The 25,198-nt window shown below is 41.2% G+C and overlaps 1 protein-coding gene across 2 annotated transcripts in view; it reads right to left on the bottom strand.

The window, feature by feature from the left end:
• Positions 1-9,700: 9,700 nt before the first annotated feature.
• The window catches only part of adamts3 (ADAM metallopeptidase with thrombospondin type 1 motif, 3), a 148,806-nt gene continuing 133,308 nt past the window's right edge, over positions 9,701-25,198 (bottom strand). For both annotated transcript variants that reach the window (XM_026187150.2, XM_080308924.1), the window contains exons 20-22: positions 19,010-19,217; positions 16,648-16,765; positions 9,701-13,774 (exon numbers count right to left, since the gene is read on the bottom strand). In XM_026187150.2, the coding sequence (XP_026042935.2) occupies positions 13,305-13,774; positions 16,648-16,765; positions 19,010-19,217 (796 nt within the window). In that variant the 3' untranslated portion in view covers positions 9,701-13,304. The remainder of the gene's footprint in view (positions 13,775-16,647; positions 16,766-19,009; positions 19,218-25,198) is intronic.

Raw genomic sequence — 25,198 nt, forward strand, 5'->3', positions numbered from 1 at the left:
CACTAAGAAGGTTTTCACTCGCCACTTTGTTAGGTACATCTGCTCAAATGCTCCAAATATTTAATGAGTGAATCGCAGGAGCAGTTGGTGCACTCAGGCATGCAGGGGACTTCAGGGTGAAGTTCAAAATGAACATCAGAATTCGGAAGAAACGTGATACTTTTCAGCCAAAGTATCGTGTCCTTCACCAGATTCAAATCCAATAGAGCACCTTCTGGCCATAACTCAGCTCTGAGCAGCTCCCACGTTAGATTCAGTGTCTCGCTCACTCTGCGAAACACCACCACAAGAAAACCACATCATAGCTTTTTAAGACCATTTAAAAGGAGGGTGAAATACAGAAAACACTGAGTACCCGAGTAGGGTTCCAGCTACGACGGGTTTTACTGAGGTCTCATAATGTGAGTTATGTTGTGGCTTTGAGTTACTTGGAAACTGGTCAAATAGATTGTTGGGGGTTTTGAGCCAGTGGTTTGGCTTTTCAGATGAAAGAGGACAGGGAGATCTTGGCCAAAGAGGCACCATTACCTCCAACCAAAGCTGTCCAAAGGCCAAAGACAACTACTTCCATGCACTTGGGTTTGTAGCTGAGGTGATGATGTCTATCCAGCTCATACAGTGGTTTGCAAAAGTATTCGGCCCCCTTGAACTTTCCCACATTTTGTCACATTACAGCCACAAACATGAATCAATGTTATTGGAATTCCAGGTGAAAGACCAACACAAAGTGGTGCACACGTGAGAAGTGGAACGAAAATCAGACATGATTCCAAACATTTTTTACAAATAAATAATTGCAAAGTGGGGTGTGGTAATTATTCAGCCCCCTGAGTCAATACTTTGTAGAACCACCTTTTGCTGCAATTACAGCTGCCAGTCTTTTGGGGTCTGACTCTACCAGCTTTGCACATCTACAGGCTGAAATTCTTCCCACTGTATATGACATTTTGCGGGTGGTAAACACAGGCTGTTGTCTACTCAAAATGAAAGGTCTTTTGATCCTTGCATTCACAACCACAGCAAGAACAGACCCAAAGAAATTACAGGATGTCATGCAGAGCTTCAGGGGAGGAACAAAGCCACGAGGGAAAACAGGCGGGTCCAGATAGACCGAGATATAAGCTGTATATCTCCTGTATTATCTCACACCGTCCTGGACAGTGTGAGAAAAATTGACAGTGGAGAAGCTTGCGGCCATTCTGAGAAATTGAAGAGACTTCAGTGTAATAATGTCATGATTCACAGACATGGCAGCAGGTTTAACTCTGGATCCCATCATTATCATCAAGGCTTTCAGGCAGTTTGGGCAAAGCGGAACAAACTGAAAGTGGCGAGGGAAGACTCAGATGGGTTGTCACTTTTATTAACAACAAATCGTGCTGCACTGATCATATAACCGTGAAAGAAAGTAGGTTATACTGAACAGTTAAGGGACGCACACAGGGGAGAGAAACATCGCAACACAGCAATCAGGCTGTGAAAAACCAATGAAATCTGACAGAACCCCAGGTACAGAGGAGTAGGCAGGTGCCCAGTTACATTCATCTCAACCTTGATGGGGCATGATTGAAGCGACTGCTATTAGGAGCAAGGGTCCTCCTGGCCTAACAAGCAAGAGGTTTACCCACACAACTACAGCCTGTGCTGTTCACCAGCAAGTCAACAGAATGACACATGACAAGCAACTTGCTTTTCATTTGGCTGTGGGGTAACATCCACTCTGCACACCCGCTGGCGCTCTCACATGCCACTTTAGTTCTTGTTTACACTCCCCTCCCAGCTAACCAGACAACCACGTGTGACCACATCTGCTTTCTCTGCCTCGATACTGCACTCTTGTATAATAGTATAATACTCTTCTAGTATTCTTCTGCTCTGTTTCTTGTAATTTTGTGTAATTTCACACATGAATAACCCCGTGAGGAGGGAAACTGTTTCCCCCTTAAGGAATAGTCTAAAACTATTGGAGCAAGCACTGAATTCTCTGTCATCTTAAGCTGAGTTGGCTATTTTACCAAGATAGCTGCATTTTAGAGGTGCAGGAGAATAAGCTTGCCCACAGCAAGCCTGTAGGCATGTGTCAAAGACAGTATTTACCAATCATGGAACAACGCATGACCCGTCTCCATCCTTCCTAAATCATAGGCAGGAAAGGAAGCAGATAATCAACTCAGACTGCAGCATTTATTACATTTTTTATATTATGTTAAATGTCATTAACTAAACATTTCCAGCTGTGGAAGTAATTGATTAATATATGGTGCACAGTCTCCTTATATGCCCTCCTAAATGCAGCTTAAGGGAGATTAAAACCAGAATACATTAGAATACATTAGCCAGCAATGAGAAAAGATTGTTAGTGAAATAAAATTAGAATTGTGTTATTTTTAAATAGAAAATCAAGAATTTTTTTTCAATATTTTATTTTTTTCACCTTTTACACGTTTGAATCTCAAGCTACTAAACGTATTCATATAAATAATACTCACAGCGAGCATTCGCCCGCAGTCAGACGCCAAACGTTTGAGTCGTCCTCTGACATGCGCAGTAGCGTTATCTTAAAATTTCCAGTGTGCAACAACCCTCGCTCGAATATGCGCAATTAGTAATATAGCCCCACCTCGACACAAATAATAATAATAATAATTATTATTATTATTATATTTTGCATAAGACTGGTAAATATTTTGGCTAAACATGAGATGCAGTCATTTTCATCAATGGCCGGAAAAATGAATGAATAAAACAAACACACCTGAACGAGTGATGAAGATGATGCCCACACACGCCTCTGTTTTACTGTCAGTGATGCCACCATGAAATATGTTTATTTATTTACAATCCAGCTAGGCTAAACAGCTGAGCATTTTAAACTTTTAACATATATGTTTAATATTTAACATATACATTCTAATAATTATTATTTATAATTAATAATTATCATTGTTAAGTTTCTGGGGGGGGGGGGGGTTTGGGGGGGGGGGTATTCTGTTTTTGAAGGTTATATTTATCATTCATGCATCATGTATATTTACATGTTGAAATTTGAATCTAAAAACATGAGAAGTATTATATAGTTTTCTAATTTTGACAACCGAGGTCGCGTTGCATCATTATAAGCATTATTTCTGAAGAATTGGATCCTGTACAGATAATATTTTATGAAATCCCCCTGCAGAAAATTTGCATCAATATGTTTTTAGAATTTAAAATTTAAAAAAGTGTGGTCATCGGGATACAAACAAGCTGTACTATCTATGTGTTTATACGTCTCTCTGCATTTAATCATTAGTTATCATTAATCTCTGGTTCTCTTCTACTGGGTGTCTCTGTCCCCTCACCCCAACAGCTCGCCCCTCCCTGAGCCTGGTTCTGCTGGATGTTTCTTCCTGTTAAAAGGGAGTTTTTCCTTCCCACTGTTACCAAGCCAGGCTCATAAGGGGGTCGTATGATTGTTGCGGTTTCTCTGTGTTATTGTAGGGTCTTCACTTTACAGTATAACTGTGACTGTTGTTGAGATTTGGTGCCACATAAATAAAATAGAACTGAACCGTTGCAAGAGCTTGGTTCGCATTGCCGGCAATAAGTCAGACTCGTTCCCGGTGGGTGATGGGCTCCGCCAGGGCTGCCCTTTGTCACCGATTCTGTTCATAATTTTTATGGACAGGATTTCTAGGCGCAGCCAAGTGGCGGAGGGCTTTCACTTAGTTGGCCTCAGAATCTCATCTCTGCTTTTTGCGGATGATGTGGTTCTGTTGGCTTCATTGGGTGGGGGCCTCCAGCTCGCACTAGAACGGTTCACAGCCGAGTGTGAAGCAGCAGGAATGAGGATCAGCACCTCCAAATCTGAGGCCATGGTTCTCAGCCGGAAAAGGGTGGAGTGCCCACTCCGGGTCGGGGATGAGTTCCTGCCCCAAGTGGAGGAGTTCAAGTATCTCGGGGTCTTGTTCGCGAGTGATGGGAGAAGGGAGCCGGAGATCGACAGATGGATTGGGGCTGCAGCTGCAGTAATGCGGACGCTGCACCGGTCCGTCGTGGTGAAGAGGGAGCTGAGTGTAAAAGCGAAGCTCTCAATTTACCGGTCGATCTACGTCCCTACCCTCACCTATGGCCACGAGCTGTGGGTAGTGACCGAAAGAACGAGATCGCGGATACAAGCGGCGGAAATGAGCTTCCTCCGAAGGGTGGCTGGCCTCTCCCTTAGAGATAGGGTGAGAAGTTCGGCCATCCGGGAGGGGCTCAGAGTAGAGCCGCTGCTGCTCCACATCGAAAGGAGCCAGCTGAGGTGGTTCGGGCATCTGACAAGGATGCCCCCTGGGCGCCTCCTGGGTGAGGTGTTCCAGGCATGTCCCACCGGGAGGAGGCCCCGGGGCAGACCCAGGACACGCTGGAGAGATTATATCTCTCGGCTGGCCTGGGAACGCCTTGGTATTCCCCCGGATAAGCTGGAGGAGGTGGCTGGGGAGAGGGAGGTCTGGGCCTCTCTGCTTGGACTGCTGCCCCCACGACCCGGCCTCGGATAAAGCGGATGAAGAATTGAATTGAGCTTATTTTCTTCTGACAAACTTGATCTTAAAAAGAAAACCGAATGAACTGAGAAACAACACATTATCAGGTTTCCCCGGATCTGTTATTATAGAGCTGCTCAGAGACGCTTTTCTTTGTAGAACTACAAAGATGTAAATATGCTGGGTCTTTTATCACATGCATTTCTTTTCACAAGCAATTTTAACCATTGTTATTCTCATTGCCACTTATCACAAATGCTTGATTACAGTTATTGCTGCTAACGCAATTTAAATTCCATCTTGTATTTTCTCAGGTTTTCTTAGTCTAATATTAAGAATTGATAAAATATTGAATTATAAAATTGGATCAGGTACTGTACTGTCACAGTACTGTACATAAAAGCATCTGACTTTTTATGAAATATGTTCTTTTAATGTTCAGGTCTGCCTGTAGCCTGTAGAGTCCCAAACATGCTGATAACAAAAAACCTCTCCTTGGAGCACAGAGGTAGGCTTGGCTGAGTCTGGTAAGTCTATCAAGCATGAACACATCACAGATTTAGTCTGAATACTTGTGTAAATGTTATTCTCACTGACTTCCTTGCAGGCATTTGTATAAAGACAGCAAATTATGCAGAAGCTCTTTTCTTTGTCCCATTGTTAATTTCTGAACAGAATGACTTTCCATATAAAAATCATGGTGGACATCAGTCCATTTTTACCTGAGGAAAACTTCCCCCTCTTTTACTTTGTATGAGAATGTCACGTTTAACGCACAAAAAAGGGGAAAGAATAAAAAAAAGAAAGAGCTGTCAGCCTTTTCTTTCAGCAAACAAAGAAGAATCAGCCGTCGGTCAAATCACAGATGTTCTACCGCACAAAAATGATCATTATTGTGCCAAGATTTTGTCAGACTTCCTTGCATGCTTCCACAGTGAGCTGTGTCACAAAAGATTTTGGCAAGCTTGTCCCTCAATTAGACAAACACACACAATGAGAGACTCTGTCAGGGCTCAGGCTGTGCCCACGTGGTGACCTTCCCCTGGGACGGCCTGTTGCAGTGCACGCTGCAAAAACTGTCAATACAAAACCATCTATCTGTTCTCTGACCGGATCTATGGAATTACAGCACAGACAGCCCTGTTAAAATGTCTCTCTCTTTGTGAGGCGGCTCCTCTCTGCGCATCTGATTTCAGACCAGTGATTTGTTACCCAGTGGGCCTGTGACAAAATCTGATCACAAACCATTTTCACAGCAGCCGTGTCAATACAAGAAGAGTAAAGACGCACAGCTGTCAATAATCGCATTACTCAAAGTGAATGAAAATTCACTCATTTCAGTTCTAACACAGTGTTGACCTGTTATTTCATTTCAAAATGACTGTTGGGTTGTTTCGGGCCTTAATTGTTATTTCATCATCGTGCCAAAAATGGTCTCAGTCCCACGTGGAACTACAGGACACTGCAGTGTCACAAACCACAAATCATCCAGTAATAAATATATTCAAATACAAAAAGAGCAACGAGAGAAAAAACAGAAGCACTGAAGGTTTCAGGATGTTGACCTCAGGAGGTTTTTAAGATGCTAAATTTGGGCTAATAAGCTAAAAAATTCTGTTTCCTATGTTTTATTATATAATTTTATAACCCAGAAAACACTGAAAGCATTTCCTTGAAAGCACAATACATTCAAATTTAAGAGACTACAGCAGCAGCATTACAGGTAAAATCCCACATGACCGATGCTCCTTCCTTTTTTTGTCCCTTCTTTTCCAATGATTGTGACGGAGGATTCTTCAGCAGCGTGTAATCTAGACTCCTCACTGACGAGTCGAAGGTGCAGCCGGTGAGAATAAAGTCTGAAAAAAGTTTGTGATGTCAAGATGTCAGAAAAGAAGAAGTCAGACACGAGTGGCTTTTCTGTAGCAGACTCATGTCACGCTCCTGCAGCACCGCCAAAAGCAGCCACCCAAGTCCACAGTGGTTCATAGTGCGTCAGTCAAGACGTGCACTGTCATCACTCGTGCACAGCTGCTACTGCCTGGCTGTTGTTCGCACAAAAAAGCGACACAATGAAAATTGTGAAATTATGCTGCTTTCTGTGGGGAGCTCCTCACAAAACGTATTAATTAGATGAGAGAAGTCATGAAAAAAAGCTGTTATTAATTTAATGTATGCGTCTATTCAGTGTGCCGTGACAGAGTAATTAACTTGTAGTCAGCGTGGCTCTTGTGTTCTCTGATTTAATACACGCAACCCCCTCAACTTCCATCTTTTTCTCATTTTGCCACGCAGCACTGTGACAGAGGCAGGAAGTCCTAACTGTGGCGGCCCTGTGTCACCTTCTATCCTTTCTGCTCTTGTATTTGTGGGGTAGAGCTCAGAGGCTTACATGCACCGGTGACTCCACCTGCAGTACTTTGCTTTACCTTGAATTCTTTTATCTGAGTCCTTTTGCTTCAGCCTCTCAGAGACGATGCAGTGCAGAGCAAAGAGCTGAATTTGAAAGGAAAGGTGTAAACAGAACAACTTCAGTTTATCTTGGCACTGATTCTCTACGTTTCTGGAACTCTGCTGAAGCCCGTTGTTCGTGTGTAAAATCCTCCCAGGGTGTTTTTGGGATTGAGATGTGCCAACGATCATTTCCAGCTCATCAAACCATTCGCTGACCCCTCCTGACCTATGGACGGGGCCTTTAACATCCTGGAGGAGACTACTTCCAGCACAATAGGAAGTTTTCATCTAAGGATGATTGTGGTCACTCAGCACAGTGATTGCAGTGATTTTTCAGAGGCCCTCTTCTTTAAGGTGAGTGCTCATAACAGAACTCCGCCGCTCTCTCATCGCCAGGACAATAGATCAGGTTTTTCCTACACCAACGTGTGGGCAAAGCAATTTTAGGAAGTGTCAAAGGATAATAATACCAGTGAGATACTGGCTTCTGTCAAGCAAACAGCCACACGCAGCTATTGTTGCTGCTGTCACACTTATTAAAAGCAAGACCAGGATCCTATTGCACAGAATCTATTTAAAGACAACACGGTACAAGGTGCACGCACTGAGTTTTATTTTTTGAGGACATTTTTGTTAAATCTAGGAGGAAATTCAGTGTAAGGATGAAAAATGCTTTGCTGCACATTATGTAATACAACATGGAAGACCACACAATGGCTGGTTTACAAAGGAGGGTGTGGGCGTTCATCAGCAAGGGTGTAGGCTTGATTTGCAAAGTGGGGAGAACATGAAACCTACAGTGGGATGCAAAAGATCGGGCAACCTTGTTAATAGTCATTATTTTCCTGTATAAATCGTTGGTTGGTACAATAAAAAATGTCAGTTAAATATATCATACAGGAGACACACACAGTGATGTTTGAGAAGTGAAATGAAGTTTATTGGATTTATAGAAAGTGTGCAAGAATTGTTTAAACAAAATCAGGCAGGTGACCCCTGACCTACATACACAGGCAGTGTTGGTCAAGTTACTTGAAAAAAGTAATCAGTAACTAATTACTGATTACTTCCCCCCAAAAGTAATCCAGTTACTTTACTGATTACTTATTTTCAAAAGTAATTAATTACTTAGTTACTTCGTTACTTTTTAAAAACACGATTTACAACCTGAACAGGTGATAAAGTGAAAGATTTTTCAGCCCAATTCTACTTCCTGCATAATCCATCATACAAAATGTAATCAAATGGAAAAGTCTCTTTTTTTAACTTGTTTTATTAGTTTTAATCTTTTAACTTTATGCATCAAGCAAAAATTTAATTATCTGCAACATTCTCTGACTGGAAGAAATTAGTTTAACATTTAAACCTATTTTCTGCACATTCCAGCACATAAATAAAATATTTTTTGTGTTTACACTCAGTCTTTCAAATAGATGCAAGTAAAACACAGCAGAAAATAAATAAAGTCAAAGACTCAGCGGTCCTGTTGCTCTATTTTCACCTGTAAAGCAGGAGTGGGGTAGGCGGAGGTTTACCCTGGTGCAGGTGTGCAGCGGTCAGTGGAAGAATCCACGAGTTTCTCTGTGAGTTTCCCATTACGTCGTAGCTACTCGGTGCTTGTTGGAAGTTTAGGGGTTTTTCGCTGTAAAAAGAAGTTTTCTTCCCACGCACAGCGGACACTAATGTTTTTGTCACTTTTTATGGAATCAAACTCAAAGTAAGGTCAGTACTTCCACGCTTTAAACGCTGCACGCTCATACTCTCTCCCACACTCGATATATGATCCACTGTTGATCTGCACACAGCTGTTGTCACGAACGTCGCACTCGCTTACGTCACTGTCATGAGACATTCTCGCAAAAAAATCACGGTTTTAGTAACGCAGTAACGCAGCGTTCCTACGGGAAAGTAACGGTAATCGAATTACCGTTTTTGCAATAGTAATCCCTTACTTTACTCGTTACTTGAAAAAAGTAATCGGATTACAGTAACGCGTTACTGCCCATCTCTGTACACAGGTGAATCCAATAATGAGAAAGAGTATTTAAGGGGGTAAACTAAGTTTCCCTCCTCTTTTAATTTTCTCTCAGTAGCAACACGGGGGTCTCAAAACAACTCTCACATGACCTGAAGACAAAGCTTGTTCACCATCATGGTTTAGGGGAAGGACACAGAAAGCAGCACCAAAACCTACAACTGCCTCCAAAGCTCATACTGTACATGTAAAAGAAGGCATCTATCAATCTCCTGCCACCAACTGCGAATAACTCAAAACATTAAACAATCACTTAATTGTGATACAAGGAAAAGGCAGGAAGCTGTGATCAATGAGGAATTGGCTTTTAATTTGAAGGAGACGAAGACTTCGGAGTGCAGGAAAACGGCTTCAGTGTCGTTGTATGTGAAAAGGAAAAGTGATATAATGTCATGTTTTTAGTCTGGATTTCATTAAAAAAGCCAAAAGCAGGGACCCATCGCAGACACATGATTGGTCTTTTCGTTAATAAAAGAAATTAAGCATGATGATCAAAATCTCTGAATATGCTTTCGTGGTTTTTTGTGTGTATGTCGTGTTCTGAACAATCCAAAGATAGACAGGATGTTTACAGACTGCAGGAGCTCTGGGCTTATTTTACATCACTGTTATTACTACATACCAAGAATATCTCTTTTCTGCATCAATTCACTTCCCAGAAGAAAAAGCAATGGTGGAAAGAGCCGAAGGCAAGAACACAGACTAGATAATTATATCTTTTATTGCTATGTGCTCCCCATTACAACAAACAGCATCAGTAGTGTACACTTCAATCTACACAAATACATAGTAAAGCAAATAGAACAGAGTGACTTGCGTTCATGACAATCCAATACTTCAATGCATGGACAGCACAGGGGTATTGATACAGTACATGGAAAATCCTATGCAATAACAGCTGTCTGAGGCTCAGGGATTGTCAAAGTAACATCTACGGCTACTCTAGTTATCATTACAAGCTCTCTATAGCATTAGCAGCAGTGTTTATAGGCAGCAAGTAAATGATGTGAAAAGAACTGGGAGGAAAATGAAAATACTGCCAACTACAAACAGCATAAAACAGCTTTACTGGTACTACGCTATTCATGTTTTATCGGTTAAAATAAAGCATCTGTCTGGTCAGTTCACGCTGCTGCGTTGCAACGACTCGGATAAAGACTTCTACAAAACAGCTGTGAAAAAACAGCTTTCTGACAAGTAAAACATCTCAAAATTGAGCATGTATATTTACATCTAATTGTTTGCAAAAACAATGTCATTTCTAGTCTACTGTGTTTGTTAACAAGCACAAATCTGCTTCCAATGTGAAAATATGACCGGAGAAAGAGGTGATCAGTTTTCAATGGTTTATCCAATGCAGCTTATCGGCCGGCTGCTGCACACGCTGCGACAACAAAGCAGAACCCTTTAACTTTCAATAAATATTTATGCACTCAATGCTATATACATGTTCTATACATTGGCACACAGGACTGAGTGTGGATAGTTGCAAGCTATTTCTTTGCTGAAAACACAAATCTGTGCCTTTTGCTATTGCAGTCAGATGCATGGTGGTTGCAAGGAAATCCACTTATAAATAAATAGCTTTCTCTCTCCAAAACCTTTTTCCACCTTAATAAAAAAGCCATTTAGAGAATACTCTGGAAAGAAAGATGTTCCACATACAGTAAGTCTTTTTTTAAATTCCAGCTTATTGTACTTACAACAAAGCTTTGTTCCTGCAAACGTAACACGTACCAGAGAACCTCGTTCAGGCCAATCATGAAAGGATCGAACGAGCTCCAAGGGCCATTAAGCAATTTTCATATTAAAACTGAATGACATGGCTCTGTATTGGCAGACTGTGAAAGGGTAGATCAATTTTCCAAGCTCAGTACTGACAGATTACATTGTTTTAGCTCTTCATAAAAAAGCTAAAAGCACAGCTGGAACAAACAGCTGGGTGGTGAAGACAGTGAGAGATGGCGGGGACTCCTGAGCTAAAATAAGTCGGACTTCATTGCACGGGGAGAATATTTAATGTGTCTAAAAGTTAAAGATAATTTGTTTTTGAGTTTGTCTGGTCCCTAGTGGTCAAAAGTCAACTAATGCAGCTTTAGTTATTAGGCTCACCTGTGAACGCGAATGCAATCTAACACAGCAGTTCTGCTAACAACTCATCATTTAGATTCTTTGCTGACATTCCTCAAAGGTTCTTATGATTTTACCTGATTATGGAGGTTTCAGGCAGTGAGGACGTATAGGCTACATAGGCTGCCTCCCTTCCTTCCCACATCACTGCCCTCTATGACCTCAATAACAAACACAAACAGAAAGCTTCACAGGACAAGGATTTATAGCGGTGTGCTGATATCGGATTGCATTTCTTTCTTTTCACAGGTTAACGAAAAGTCACGGTAAAAGTGAGGCTAAAGTAAAAACACATTTTACATGTATTATGAATAATTTTGGTCCTTTGACCTGAGTGTTGTACCGTCTATTTTATATGCGCATGCTCTTTAGTTAGTTCTCTTCTTTGCCCTTAAGTATTTCTGAGAAGAAGAGAAAAACATGGAACAAAGCTAAATATGAAAGGCAGCCAGCTTGGTGCAGCAAAGCGACTGTTAGCAATAAGTGAGCTCTGTCTAACAAAGCTGTTCCTGTACTAAACACAGAAACAGGATGAATGCTTCGGTGCTGATAGGTGGTGTTTTCTTTGGACAGAGCCGGTTAGCTTTCCCCATGTTTTCAGTGTTTATGAAAAACTAACTTAAATGTGTCATACAAGGTATCAAACATCCCATCTCTCTGCACTTTGACTTTTCCTTAAGTTAGAACAGAAACCTTCATGGCATTTTGAAAGGAAAGCTACATCAATAATCAGTCAATAATCCCTTTCTGCCCATGTGAACAGTCCCTGGAAGGGTAAACACTGGCACCAACATCTGTCAGAACTGGTTAAAAATGTATTTGAAAGCATCCCACCTTCTTAAAATAATACTGATATTCTCATGTACAGCATTTACAGGAAGCTTTATAAATAGTGCGTCGGGGAAATTCATCTCTGTTTGTGTTTCATATTCACTTAAAGTACGGTAAATCATTTTTCACTGAATACTTTGACGGCTGAACTTTCTGTAAGTCGAGCTTTAAAGTTCGATTTCTGGCAAGAAAACTGGCAGTTTGTAACATTCAAGTAGTGGGAATTCTCAGCTGATCTGGCTTTGACTATTGTTAACTTTAAAATGACACCGAACTCTGACATCTACCTCAAAGGTCACAATGTGGGGACAGGATATGGATGCAATCAATTAAACGCATCGTAAAGCTGAGATTTATCCAAAAAGAACCAATGTGGCAAACGTGTCCATATGGAAAAGATATTTATAAATCTTATAAAGTTTGTATCTGTCTTGTGTGAAACTTGAATGAAAAGCATATAAGAGTGAAAACAGATATAAGATGCCTTGAAAAATTATATAATGAAACTTGTATGTTTTGGATACTAAAACAATATATGAAAGTAATGAGAAAGTGGCCACTTTCATGAGTAAATCATAGAAGTTTTTCCATATGGGCGGCCTTTAGTGGAGTCACTTTTAAATGAACTGGAATGCAAGAGGCATTTAAACCAATTCTTGCATCTATTTACTCTCTGAGTTCTACTAAATCTACACAGCTGGATTAGCTCTGGTCTCTGCACCTGCTCACACTTTCTCTCTGGATACCTGCAGCAGCATAGCTGCTCTGCCGGCAGCAGGGGTCTGGTTTATTCAGTAACGAGACCAGACGACCGCTCGTCCGGAGGGGGAATGCAGACACCTTCCTCCACCTGCTCTCTCAGTTTTCACTGTGCAGGTGACATTAGAGAAACATTTGCCTGAACAAGTGAACAAGGTGATAAAATGAAATAAATGTCAGACATCGGGAATGTATGAGTCAGAGCGACAAACATCTTTTGAATACTGAACTGTCCTTTAGCTGTTTTGTATCCCTGAAAGTATTCACTACGAACGTAATTTAGCTTTTCATTTGACACGGTTGAAAACTCCCCGTGGCTCACGTGCCCCTACACCTTGAAATGATTTCATATTTGTTTCATATTAATATAGAAGTATGAGGGCAAAGTAGCACGGCTGTTTCAGCCTCAGCAATCTGGAAGCTGCAGGTGGTTAAAGAGATATTTAGAGTCCGTATCAGGGTCAAATTCTTACAAAGTGAACCAGCACTTTTCTTTCTTTCTCTGTGTTTTCTGGTGTGAGAAGACTCAGGATGAAGCTGGATTATCTACTGTACATTACGAGTCCTAAAGGCAAAAGCTATGACTTTCATCGCTCCACTTCAGAATATGCCACAGGCTGCCGACTGTCCACCAAACTGCTTGACCTTTGACCCCGAGTAGGACCAGCCTGGGTGGACAGCTTCCTGTCAGTGAGGTCCGTATGTCGTGGAACCCGCCTTGGTGCTGTAGCGATCTTTGATGGGGTTTTCTTAACTGGAGCAGGCGTGGTGATGTGTTTTGCTGCACCGCCCGATGTGGCGGATCCTTTGCCCGCGCCTTGTTTCCCACCGCGAGTGCCGTTGGCCGCTACTGCGGCCGTTAACGTCTCAAGGAGCTGCGAGGCTGATCCGAAGCGAACGTGTTCCTCGGTCTCAGCCGCCTCCGAGAACATAGACAGGGCTCCGGTGCGCTTACTGCAGGAGTCGCAGCACAGCTTGCTGTAGCCTGGGATAGAGCAGTATCTCGCTAACACCTCCATTTGGCAGAAGATGGATTTGTCCCCATTACACGGCTCATCTGTAAGTCAAAGAGCATACAGTGTAAGCTCGCCACAGTGTCAAAACTCTGGAAAGTTTAAATGGCCTTGGAAAGAGATCAAAAGAAAGGAAGGGATGCCTTACAAAGCGCAGAGGCGTTGCTTTTAATTAGAGACTGACAGCAAAGAAAGTGTCTGTGCACATTCTAACGGCACATTCAGCATAACGATGCTCATTCTGTTCTGCCTGGACGGGAGATGTGACCCAGTTTCTTCTACTACTGTACAAACCAATTCCAAGCGTGTTTGGTGTTGGCTCCGGTTCATCCCCCTCACGCTCTCAGGCACCAGAACTCTGCTTTTGTTTCTCTAACAAAACTGCTGAGTGTTGCTTAACAAGACTTACATCCGTCCTAAAACGACTTCCAGAGACCTCAACGACTCTTCTAAGCACATGCATGAAAATGTCTCAGGTCTAATCAGAAAGATCTTTTACCTTGTTTAATATTTTGCCATTCAATTGCTGCTCTTTAACACAAAAATGCAAAATAAGTACCTTTATCTCGGCTAAAATTATAAATAAATATGCACGGCAGCACGGTAAAGATTTAAAGTAAAGGTAATAATCTCACAGCAGCGTCGGCCAAACAAACCACAGACGTTTTGTTCATTCAAACCTCTTCTTTTGCTTTTTGAGGGACGATGTTCTACATAAACTCACAGCATGCACAGATAAAATAAACACATGCATATATAACAGCTGGAATGCTACCTGCAGAGAGCTTAATGTGCTCTCGCCGACTTATGAGTGTGCTACATTATTATTATTATGAGATGTAGCTCTGTAACTTAAATACTGACTTGGCATTTATGTTTCGCATAAAGCATGCAGCGACATTTACAAATGACATGCACTTCCACTGACACGATCAATAAAATACGCTGGTTTAAAAATCTGTGTGCTGTCTCAGAAAGGCCACGTAGGGGCTTAGGGCGGGTTATTAAAATCAGAAGAAGTTCCATGAAAAGGTTTGGATTTGGCAGGATTCTGTTTGGACTCCTTTTGCTGATTTTCAGATTTTCATCGCTGTTGTGAACAAACACAATGCTTTGGGGGGATTTTGTCTCTTTTTTGTTTCACTGCACGTTGTCCTAGAATAGTGACACACAATCTGTAAATTTCATGTTTGTGATCGCGTCCTGTCACGGCTGTACAAATAGGTAAACTCTTGACTTTAGTAACCTGTTAAACGTCCTTCAGCAGCATCAACCTGTGTTAGCTTCTCATAGACACCAAACTGTTTACATCACTGGACAGCCCCCTTCAAACATGTCGCAGCATCTCACTCGTCCTGACTTTAACACGATGTCTCGTCTCCTAAACGCTAAGCCAGCCTCCTGCCTTGAGTTTGTTTGTGTTTCTATTTTTATTGAATACAAGTCACCCAGACCCTGCATGCTTTGGTGTGCAGTGTAGCTTAAGAGTTACACTCTTGTCCCATCTGTTCGCTAAACGCTGTCCTAGAAATCTTGTGTGGAACATTCAGTTCTTTTGAAAAACTGAGATCTGCCAAAATACAGGTTTGTTTTCTACACTGGACATATAACATGGTTTTTACTTCATTGTAGAGCTTTCTGCAGGTTTTTGTATGTTAACCTCAGATTCTTCACAGATCTTTGCAGGACTGTTGGCAAACTTCCTTCACATCTTGTCTCATTGCAGATGAATGAACGAAGAATCTTTTGGAGCATCTCTAAAAGGTTTCTTCTAAGGTTGTGTGACAGAAAGGTTTTAAAACAACCAACAGCAGCAGACTTCGTCATTAACCTTTGTATGTTTCTATTTGTAGATTAAGCACAAGCTAATTAACACACAATGCACTTAGAAGCATGACTGCTTGAAAACAATGTCGGCCATTTATGCACATGACATCGTAAGCTCCACGAAGTTTCCCCTCAGAATAGAAAGTGAGCGATTATGCAGTTTACTTAATGAAGACACAAAAGTGTTATTCCATTAGATCTATGAATGAGCTTTCGATCAAAGCAGAATGGGATGATTCCTTCGGCCTTACTTGCTTTGATGCATTTCAAACCAAAGTCTAGCAAACATTCGTGCAGACGCAGACGCCTTCCTGTGCTACCACAGAGTAGAGTTTTTGTGGGGTGAAGCAATTTCATACAGACGCTGGACACTTTCAAATGTCATCACAGCAGCTCCAACTGGAAGAATGACGTTAGCAGCAAAGTAAGAGTAATAATGTGTTATTTCTTCACAAATGTCATTGTCTGGGCTTTAAATCACTAAAGGAAATGACTTTAAATGAAAGCGTGACAGGACGGCACGTTTCAGTCAATAAGAGCATGTAAAAGGACGCACTGTTAACATCTGAATACATTTTTCTTCCTTCAAGCAGTGACTGATTTAATTTTCGAAGTGGCACAAAACTCGAAGTCTAAATCAATCACGGGAAATGCTTAAATGAAGTTTTACTGTTGTTGTAATGTCAGCAGAGATGCTTCCGTCTACCTGGTCGTGAACTGCACTCACCCGTGAACAATGTTGGTACTTTCTAATGAATTATTGCAGGCTAGATGGACCGAGCCCGTTTCGAGGGGCTGCTGATTGATTTTCCTTTTCATTTAAAAACAAATGGAAACCGTCGGCTGGCTGCGAGGTCAGGGGAAAATGCAAGATTTGGTATTTTTTTTATCAAGGACGTAATCTGCTAAAATGAAGAGCAAATGATATGCATTATGTATTTTGTCTAGAGGACCTGCTGGACTGAAAGACGGGCATGTTGGAATTATTGATTATGTGGAGGGAAGCACAATGAGCTGAAATGTTAATGGAGTAAATGAAAAGAAGACGCTGCATGTTTGCTACGAGGATTGCACCATCAGACATTCTTACCGTGGCAGGGTCCAGGTTTGCACGGCCTCACGTTTTCGGGCTTTTCTCCGTTACACTGATCTCCAATCCGGCAGGTGATCAAACGCCTTTCTATCCCCTCTCCACACGTCACAGAACACTGAGCAAGAGTTTGAAAAGATAAGAAAAGTGAGCTGAAAATTTGCTTCAGGTTTAATGTTCAAAAAGAAACAACACTTCTTACTTTCCTCAGAATTTTATATGTTAGGAAACTATCCTGGGAATACATCACACAACTAAAGTATTTGTCTCAGTCTCACTTTGCCCTTTGCTTCAGTGACATCTTTATTTTGTACCCAGGGAGTCTGGTGAATTAACAAACTTAAAGCCCTCAAATGAAGCCAAACAGCATCTGAAATCTCAACAGGCCCAGGTGGAGAGATCCTCTTTCTTCTGTTACAACATTTTGAATAATTTATTGATAAACCTGCAAGACTGCAATACTGAAGCAATCAATCGCATCACCTGTGGCCCCGTGTGTGACACATGGCTTTTTACCCAACCTTTGTGTATGTGTATATATGTGTATGTGTGTGTATGTATATATATATATATAACAGCTGGATAGCGTAGTGGTTAAACTACACGCCTTTGGAACAGAGGATCGCAAGTTCGATTCCTGCCTATATATACATATATATGTATATATATATGTACATATATATATATATGTACATATATATATATATGTATATATATATATATGTACATATATATACATACATATATATATATATGTATATACATACATATGTATATACATACATATGTATATACATACATATGTATATACATACATATGTATATACATACATATGTATATACATACATATATACATACATATATACATACATATGTATATATATACATACATATGTATATATATACATACATATGTGTACATACATATGTGTATATACATATGTATATATATATATATATGCGTATGTATATACATATGTATGTATATACATATGTATGTATATACATATGTATGTATATACATATGTATGTATATACATATGTATGTATATATGTATGTATGTATGTATATATATATGTATGTATATATATATATGTATATATATACATACATATATATATACATATGTATATATATACATACATATGTATATATATATATATATATATAGCTAATCAGAAGCTGTAGCCCAATCATGTTACAAAAACCCCACCCACACAAATGAACAACTAACACAAAGACACACACCTCATTAGCTCTTTTTTGCATCGCGCCACTCAGCCGGACGCCTGATTTATTGAATTCTTTGATGTGGTTTTTTAAAGGTCTCATTTGGAGGAAGTGCAGGCTGTAAAACTGGCATGTTTGCAGATGAGATGCGACACGGCTCTAAATTAAATATTACAGATGCCTGATTCTTTGTACAGAGACCCCTGCTATGTCAGCTGAGGTGCCATTCGGGAACAGAAAACAACGTTACATTAAGAATGAAATCAGTCACAAAAGTCTGGGACCAAATTCTTCACCCTCACATCAAAGACAAACAGCAAATATAAATGACTCTTTCAGATGCGATTCTTTGATCTGCGACTCAAAAGAAAATGGCTTTTTCAAGCTCAAACCCAATAACGTAAAATATTTGCCACCTTAGTATTTTCTCCATTTTTGCATATTTAACATGTTTCAGATCATCCAAAGTTACCTGCCCCAAAGCGACAAAGAAGCAGTCGTCTAAACCCAATAAACGGTTGTGCTACACTTGCACAATCACACTTTGCAATCAAACAGATAAATGGGAGTGTTTCATATCACTGTGGAGGAAATTTAGGCCACACGTCTTTCCTGGAGGGTTTGCAAACATGAATGGCCTGTTTAAGGTCATACCATCGCACCACCACGTCTGATGTTTGTTTGTTTTTTAATAAAATAGTGTTAGCTTGAAGCCAGATGTAACAGGACTCAAACCTTGCAGACAGTTCTGCTTTTGTCTTGTCAGTTCCTAAAAGTCTCGGCGATGATCCAGATGTTTTTTGGCAGATGTGATTCGAGCTTTTGTACTCTTTTTGGTCAGCAGTGGTCTTTGCAACCTTTTCCAAAGTGACAGATGTCAGTGAGTTGGTTTCTCAGCTGCTTCTTTATATCGTGGAATGATGCGCTGTTTAGTTTGCTGCACTTTGTCACACAGGTTCAGGTAGGTTTGGATATTTTTATTTTAATTAATAAAATGAATATTTAAAAACTGCATATTGTATGTTTTTGCATTACCTTTATTTAATAACATATTTTTTTAAAAGATCTGAAACATGAAAATATGACAAATATGGCCCCCGCCCCGAAGAACAAATACATTCGGTGGATACCTCTGACCAGGCTCCGGTCCTCCACTGGGCAGGACACGGCACTCTGTTACAGGGCCTTCGGCTCTCGGGCTTCTCGCCGCTGCAGTATTTGCTGTGGATGGAGCGGTTCGTGCCATCATGCAGGAACTGTACGCAGCGAACGGTTCGGATCTGAAAGCCTAGGCTGCTGCAGGTTTTGGTACAGTGCTCCCATTCTTCTGAGATCCATCTGCAGGGAAAACAACACAGGATCACTGACGTCACCTGGTAACTGCCACTGAGGACGTAAACACAAGGGGTACACATTTTAAAAGAGACCAGTTCCAATAATATGCTGTATAAAAAATTAAATAAACAATGAAATAAAAACAGAAAGAAAACTGAATCTCTTGGCCATGATATCTACTCTTCACTGAGATAGAGAGATGCGCCCAAACCAGCCAGCGGACACAAACTCTCCAGAGTATGCTACGTCTGCTTCAGGCTCTCCTACTGGTTGCTTAAACCATTTCCTCTGAATATCGGCTCCCTCGAGCCATCTCTAGACTTCTGGAGAAGCTATTTGTCATATGTCAAAGTATGAATGCAGGTCAGCCATTTAAACCAATAGCTGTGCCTTTATGCTCACCACAACAGACCAGCACCAGTGTCCAGCTGTTCTACCTTAAATCCAATCAAATCAAACCTTCAACTGTGACCATAATTTAAAAATTACCAACATGCTTCATAATAAAACTAACAATTGATTTTCTGAGGTCAAAAATCAGGCGAGCAGTATTTATTGCAGATTTCCAAAATAACGTCACATCTTTTTGGAAGGTGGAAATTCCCCTGAGTGATATTAGAAAGACTGATGGTTAAATCTGCTACATACATCAATCGGCAGTGAATAAATTATTGAGTAAAAATATACTTTTAGATGCGGCCTGTCACAACAGGAAGGGATTTCTGAACGGAGGAAAAGGGGCAGGAAAAATGGGAAACGATTTATGTCGAGTTTTCACGGAAGGAAGCAATAAATAAATAAATAACACGTGGAATCCAGGAGCAGGCTCGGATACACTGTTCACTGACGAGAATTAGTATGCAGAGGCGAAATGTTTGTTAACAGAAAGCCTGAGCGCAGATAAACACCTCAGACAAAAGACGCCATCAGCACAGAAAGCTGCTGACGCCTCCACATAAATCAATAAAGACATTTAAAATTCAGCATGAATCCTCTTACATTAGATTTCCATTAGCTCTAATCTATACACTAGCAGGTCTCTGAATGCACTTCATTTCTCAAAGATTTCCCAAACTCTATGAAGGCCCTGTATGAGCAGGCTTTTCTGTTTTTGCATGCGTCAAGAAACATTATTGTTCAACGTAGGACGAAAAGGCTGCATAATAATGTTTAAATAGGCAGTAACATTTTTTACTTTTTATTTTGAGTGCTGTAACTTTTCTAAAAGAAGCCAAACTGAAAAGAAGTCAACGCTCTGTGCACATATCTTTTCTCCGGTGCCATTAAAGAGGATCTTGGCAGGTTTCCCAATAATTTTGTAGTAAAAGTATAATTTATGTCCATCTAAGGTCAAATTATGCTGCATCATGTCAGAGTTTATCCCAGTAGGCTAAACCTGGCAAGTTACTGTGGCAAGATTTCGGTGGATTACACAGTAATCAAACTCCTTTTATATACCGAGGGTTGCACACTGACTATGTGCCAGAGCAGCTTGAGTTCACCAAACAATCTCACGAACGTTCGGTGAACATGAAGAATGAGTTTAATTAAAAACTGTATGTATTGAAGTTCTTGTGCATTGTAAGACTGATTAAACTAAATGTGAAAATACGCCAGCTTCATGATCCCACATCAGTCGTGAGTTGATGCATTTCTATCCTTTAAGGTGCAGCGATGCAAACATCCTCTTTGACTTTTCTCATCTCTTTCATCAGAGCGTCCTCAAGATTCACAAAAACCTTGGCCTCACGTTGTGAAGCAAGGTGGAACAATGATGGGAAAAAGAAAACAAAATCCAGCTATTTAGGCAATTTGCCTTCCTCTTCAAAGGTCTGACCAAGTACCTGAACATGACCATGCACATCATTTATATACATAAAGCACAGAGTGAAAGCCCTGAGAGACTGCAAAGACCCATTTAGACGCTACAATCTTCTTCATCATTCACTTACTGAGGTAGAATATTTGGACTTTTATGTTATAACTCATTCATGAGCTTGCATGTGGAGAAGGATTTAAAATGTGATTCTGAAAGCAACAAAAACACTGAAATGCAAAGTAATTAGACAATAACTGATGGGTGCACAGAGATCAGACAAACAGACGATGCTGAGAGTGAGGTGGCTGTGTCAGGAAGTCCAGCAGAGGCTGGCGGTTTGATGCCTGGCTCCTTCGGTCTACATGTCTGTTGAGTTTGTAATCAAGCAGCGGAGGCGACGTCTGGGTTCAACACTTTATTTCAGGCTTTACAGCGGAGCTCCATCTCTTTTACCTCTCTCTACTTTCTTCTTCTCCCCTCTCTCTTACCCAGCCTCATTAGCGGCGCCCCTGGTCTGACAGGGTAACAGCATGTACTAATTTGCTTCCTTTATTATAGAACCTTGTAAACACAACAATGTCATGTGTCCTTGGCAGGATACTGAACCCTAAATGGCCACAGATGCCTCCAGTTGCACAAGCGTCTGCTGCGTGAGTCTGTCTATAATAGAGAGTGTGCTATATTATAGACCCTATGCTGAATGCTGAATGATCAGTCAGACTTGAAAAATTCAATCAAAAGACCAAAACAAACGTACTCGTGACAAACAGCACACACACCAGAGTGCATCGAACTAGTACAGATGGTTCTCTGGTGTGTGTTGCTTTTACAAAGCCATGCTAGTAGCTCTGTGAGATTATAAATACAGTAGCTGTTGTTACAGTTGCTGACCTCTAGGGGCTCTGCCCATGTGAGAGGGCTCTTTCTCCTCCTGTGTTTCAGGTCTAACCACAGATGAGATGTGTTGCAGCTCGTCAGCCACTGCATAAAGACTGCCATGTCCAAATGTTTTCACCTGCAGTGATTCGGGTAGTGGACTGTAGCTGTGCACAACTAGTGAAGCTTGGTGTGACTTTGTTTTGTTTGTAGGTGTATCTTTACAACGGGAATTGTAGTGATCCACAGTGGAAGCAGGAAGGGTTTCTCTGCCATTTTTGTTTCAGCCTTTTTCTCCTGTTTTGTGGTTAGACGGGGAGCTCCGCCTCTGTACTCTGTTTTCTTACAGTTAGAGTGGTTGTATGTCTGTGAAGGTTCTCAGTCATCCAGGTCATCGTAGTCAAAGGAGCTTGCAAAGAAAAGCGTCTGGACTTCTTTAAGTTGCTTGAAGACGTTTCACCTCTCATCCGAGAAGCTTCTTCAGTTCTATATCTGGGACTCTCCACCATTTGACCTTAGAACTGAAGAAGCTTCTCGGATGAGAGGTGAAACGTCTTCAAGCAACTTAAAGAGTGGTTTTAGTTTTTTTTTTAGCTAGAAAGGAGTGTTTTGTTTGTTATTTCGGCCACTGAGACAATGACGCTTAGAGTTTCCCCGTGTCTTATTTTTGTTCTAATTTTGCCTTAATTGTAAATTAAATGATGTTCCACTGACGTTAACTATTACGTTTTTTTCCCCACTTTGTTACACCCCATCCCAGATAACACTTAAGTGGGTTGTAACATATGTGGGCGCTTGAAACCAGGACCTCTCACACCCAAATCCATCACATACTTTTTAAATACTTGTTGAAGAGCCCTTTGTGTCACATTTAAACGCAGTGATTGTGTAGTAATAATAATAATAATAATAATAATAATGTACAGCATTAAGGTTCATTTGTAACTCTTTTTCTAGCCCCTTATCAAACAGCTGTTAGAGCCTAAACCTGACTGAAAAGGAAACGCGTCTGCAAATGAAAAGAAAGCTACACAAACTGCATGTACAAAGAGAGCGCGAACCACAGTCTCATAGCTAAGACATTTGTGACTGAGGCTCCCACTGCACTTCCATCCTCACAATGAGAACTTTATCACTCAATGAAGGACAGCCATTATCTCAGGGCACCAGTTTAACTCACGGGTTGCGCAGGCGATCTATGCCGTGAGGTTCACTACAGCGGCCTGGATCTCCACCCAAGGCCATTTGCTGTCTCCTCCACTTTTATCCCCCAATTAATAATTGCAAAGTCTGGGGCATAAATACAGTAACATCCAAGGTCACAGTGACACCAAATGAAAAGCAGGTTTCTATTTGGAGATCGGGAACATCAGCAACATGATGTAGATGGTACCATACTCCATTAGATAAATGTCAAATTAATTCTGGCTTTATGAAAGGCCCCGGAAACGCCAAGAAACTCATTCATCTACTAAGGACCATGAAAACAAAAAAAATCACAGATAATTATTTTCACAGCTACACTGGAACAAATTCTTAAAGACAACAGTGACATCAAAACACTACACATCTGAAAAACGTATGTTCTTCCATTAAGATACACAAGGCAAGTTTCCTTTCTAAGAAAATGATAACAAGAGAAAACGTCGTGCCCAGGAGACATTTGCTCTATTAGTTCAAACGGAGCTCCGCTCTGAGCTGCAGCCAAATCCCTCCCCCCCAAAGGGAAGTCAATCGCACTCAATCCGTTTCCAAAACAGCAGTGAGTGAATCATCCAGCGTTAGATCTCAGGAGCTTTATGATCTCTTCTCTGGAGTTTTGGTTTAAAGCTAAACGGGACAGCTTACGTGTAGCATTAGCTTCCTGTGTGCTGCATCATCTCAGAGTTCTTAAGCAGGCTGATGAGCTGTGAAAGGAAGTGTGAAATTTGGATGGATGATTTCATTTGCATTTTCAGAGGTCAGCAGACGTTAAGCTTACGTCTTTTCCTTTTCCATTCACAGTCGCGCTTCTTTTATCAGCGTAACAGCTACACGCAGCAGAGCTGTGTTATCACTCCGGAGGCAGTTTTTCCCTTACATGATTATGTGTCTTTACAACAGACTGCTGTGATTTTTCTCACAACTCATTGCTCAACTAACAAGTCACACTGAAGAGTAAACGTGCCCACAGGTCACTGCACGCTGACCTTTTCAACTTTGGTTGGTCTCTGAAGATCTGAGGCGGCCTGTGAACTGAATGAAACATGAAGAGCACTCCCAGCTGAAGCAGGAAACGTGTGTGAACCACTGAACACCAAGTTAATGACAGCATGATGTCCAATCAAGATTTGTAAAATAAGCACAGTTCGATTAATAGTGTAACAGTCTCACTCTTTTCAGTTCAATTCAGTGTTATTCATACAGCGCCAAATCATAACGAAAGACGCCTCAAGGTGTTTTATATTGTAAGGTCGACCCTACAATAACACATACGGAGAAACACCCACCAATCATATGACCCCCTATGAGCAGCACTTTGGCAACTAGCACAGTCCAGTGATAAGAAACAGATAATTGAAATTTAAATGATGCTGACAAAGGCATTTACCTACTGCTCCTGTGAAAACGTAAGGAGACACAAGACACCTCTCAAGTGTGTCCTGGCTCTGCAGCTTCCTCCAAGTTGGACACGCCCAAAATGCCTCATCTAGGAGGCGTCCACGTCAGCTGACTCCTGTCGATATGCAGGAGGGTACGTCTCTTTTGAGCTCACAAAGGTATTCTTTGGGTTGCTACCTGCAGATCTTGGCCATGGAGGGCAAGAATGTAGACTGACAACAGACCAGTAAAACGTCTGCAACACTGCCGAGGCAGGACCAATCCTACTGTCAATTTCTTCAACAAGCCCCTGATATACTTAAACTCTGGCACTTGAGGACGAAATTCATCCCCTACACTGATTTTGCACTCCACTCTTTTCCATCTGAGAACCATGGCCTCAGACCTGCAAGTGCTAATTCCCGACCCAAACACTTCAAATTCAGCTGCAAACTCCTCAAGTGTCAGCTGGACGTCGCCATTTGATGAAGCCAAGAGGGCCACGTCGTCCACAAAAAGCCCTGACGAGCTCTCGAGACCACTGGCTGTGATACCCTCTGCTCCTCGGCTGCACTTAGAAATTATGTTCATAAGTTGCCACTGATGAAGAGAAAGAGTGGCAAAGGGCAACTCTGGTGGAGTCAGTCCCACTGGGAATGACTGAGACTTAATGCTGGCAACATGTTCGTCAGGTCCAGCTTGAGTAGAA

Source organism: Astatotilapia calliptera, chromosome 12, assembly GCF_964374335.1.
Source record: "Astatotilapia calliptera chromosome 12, fAstCal68.1, whole genome shotgun sequence".
NCBI lineage: Eukaryota > Metazoa > Chordata > Actinopteri > Cichliformes > Cichlidae > Astatotilapia > Astatotilapia calliptera.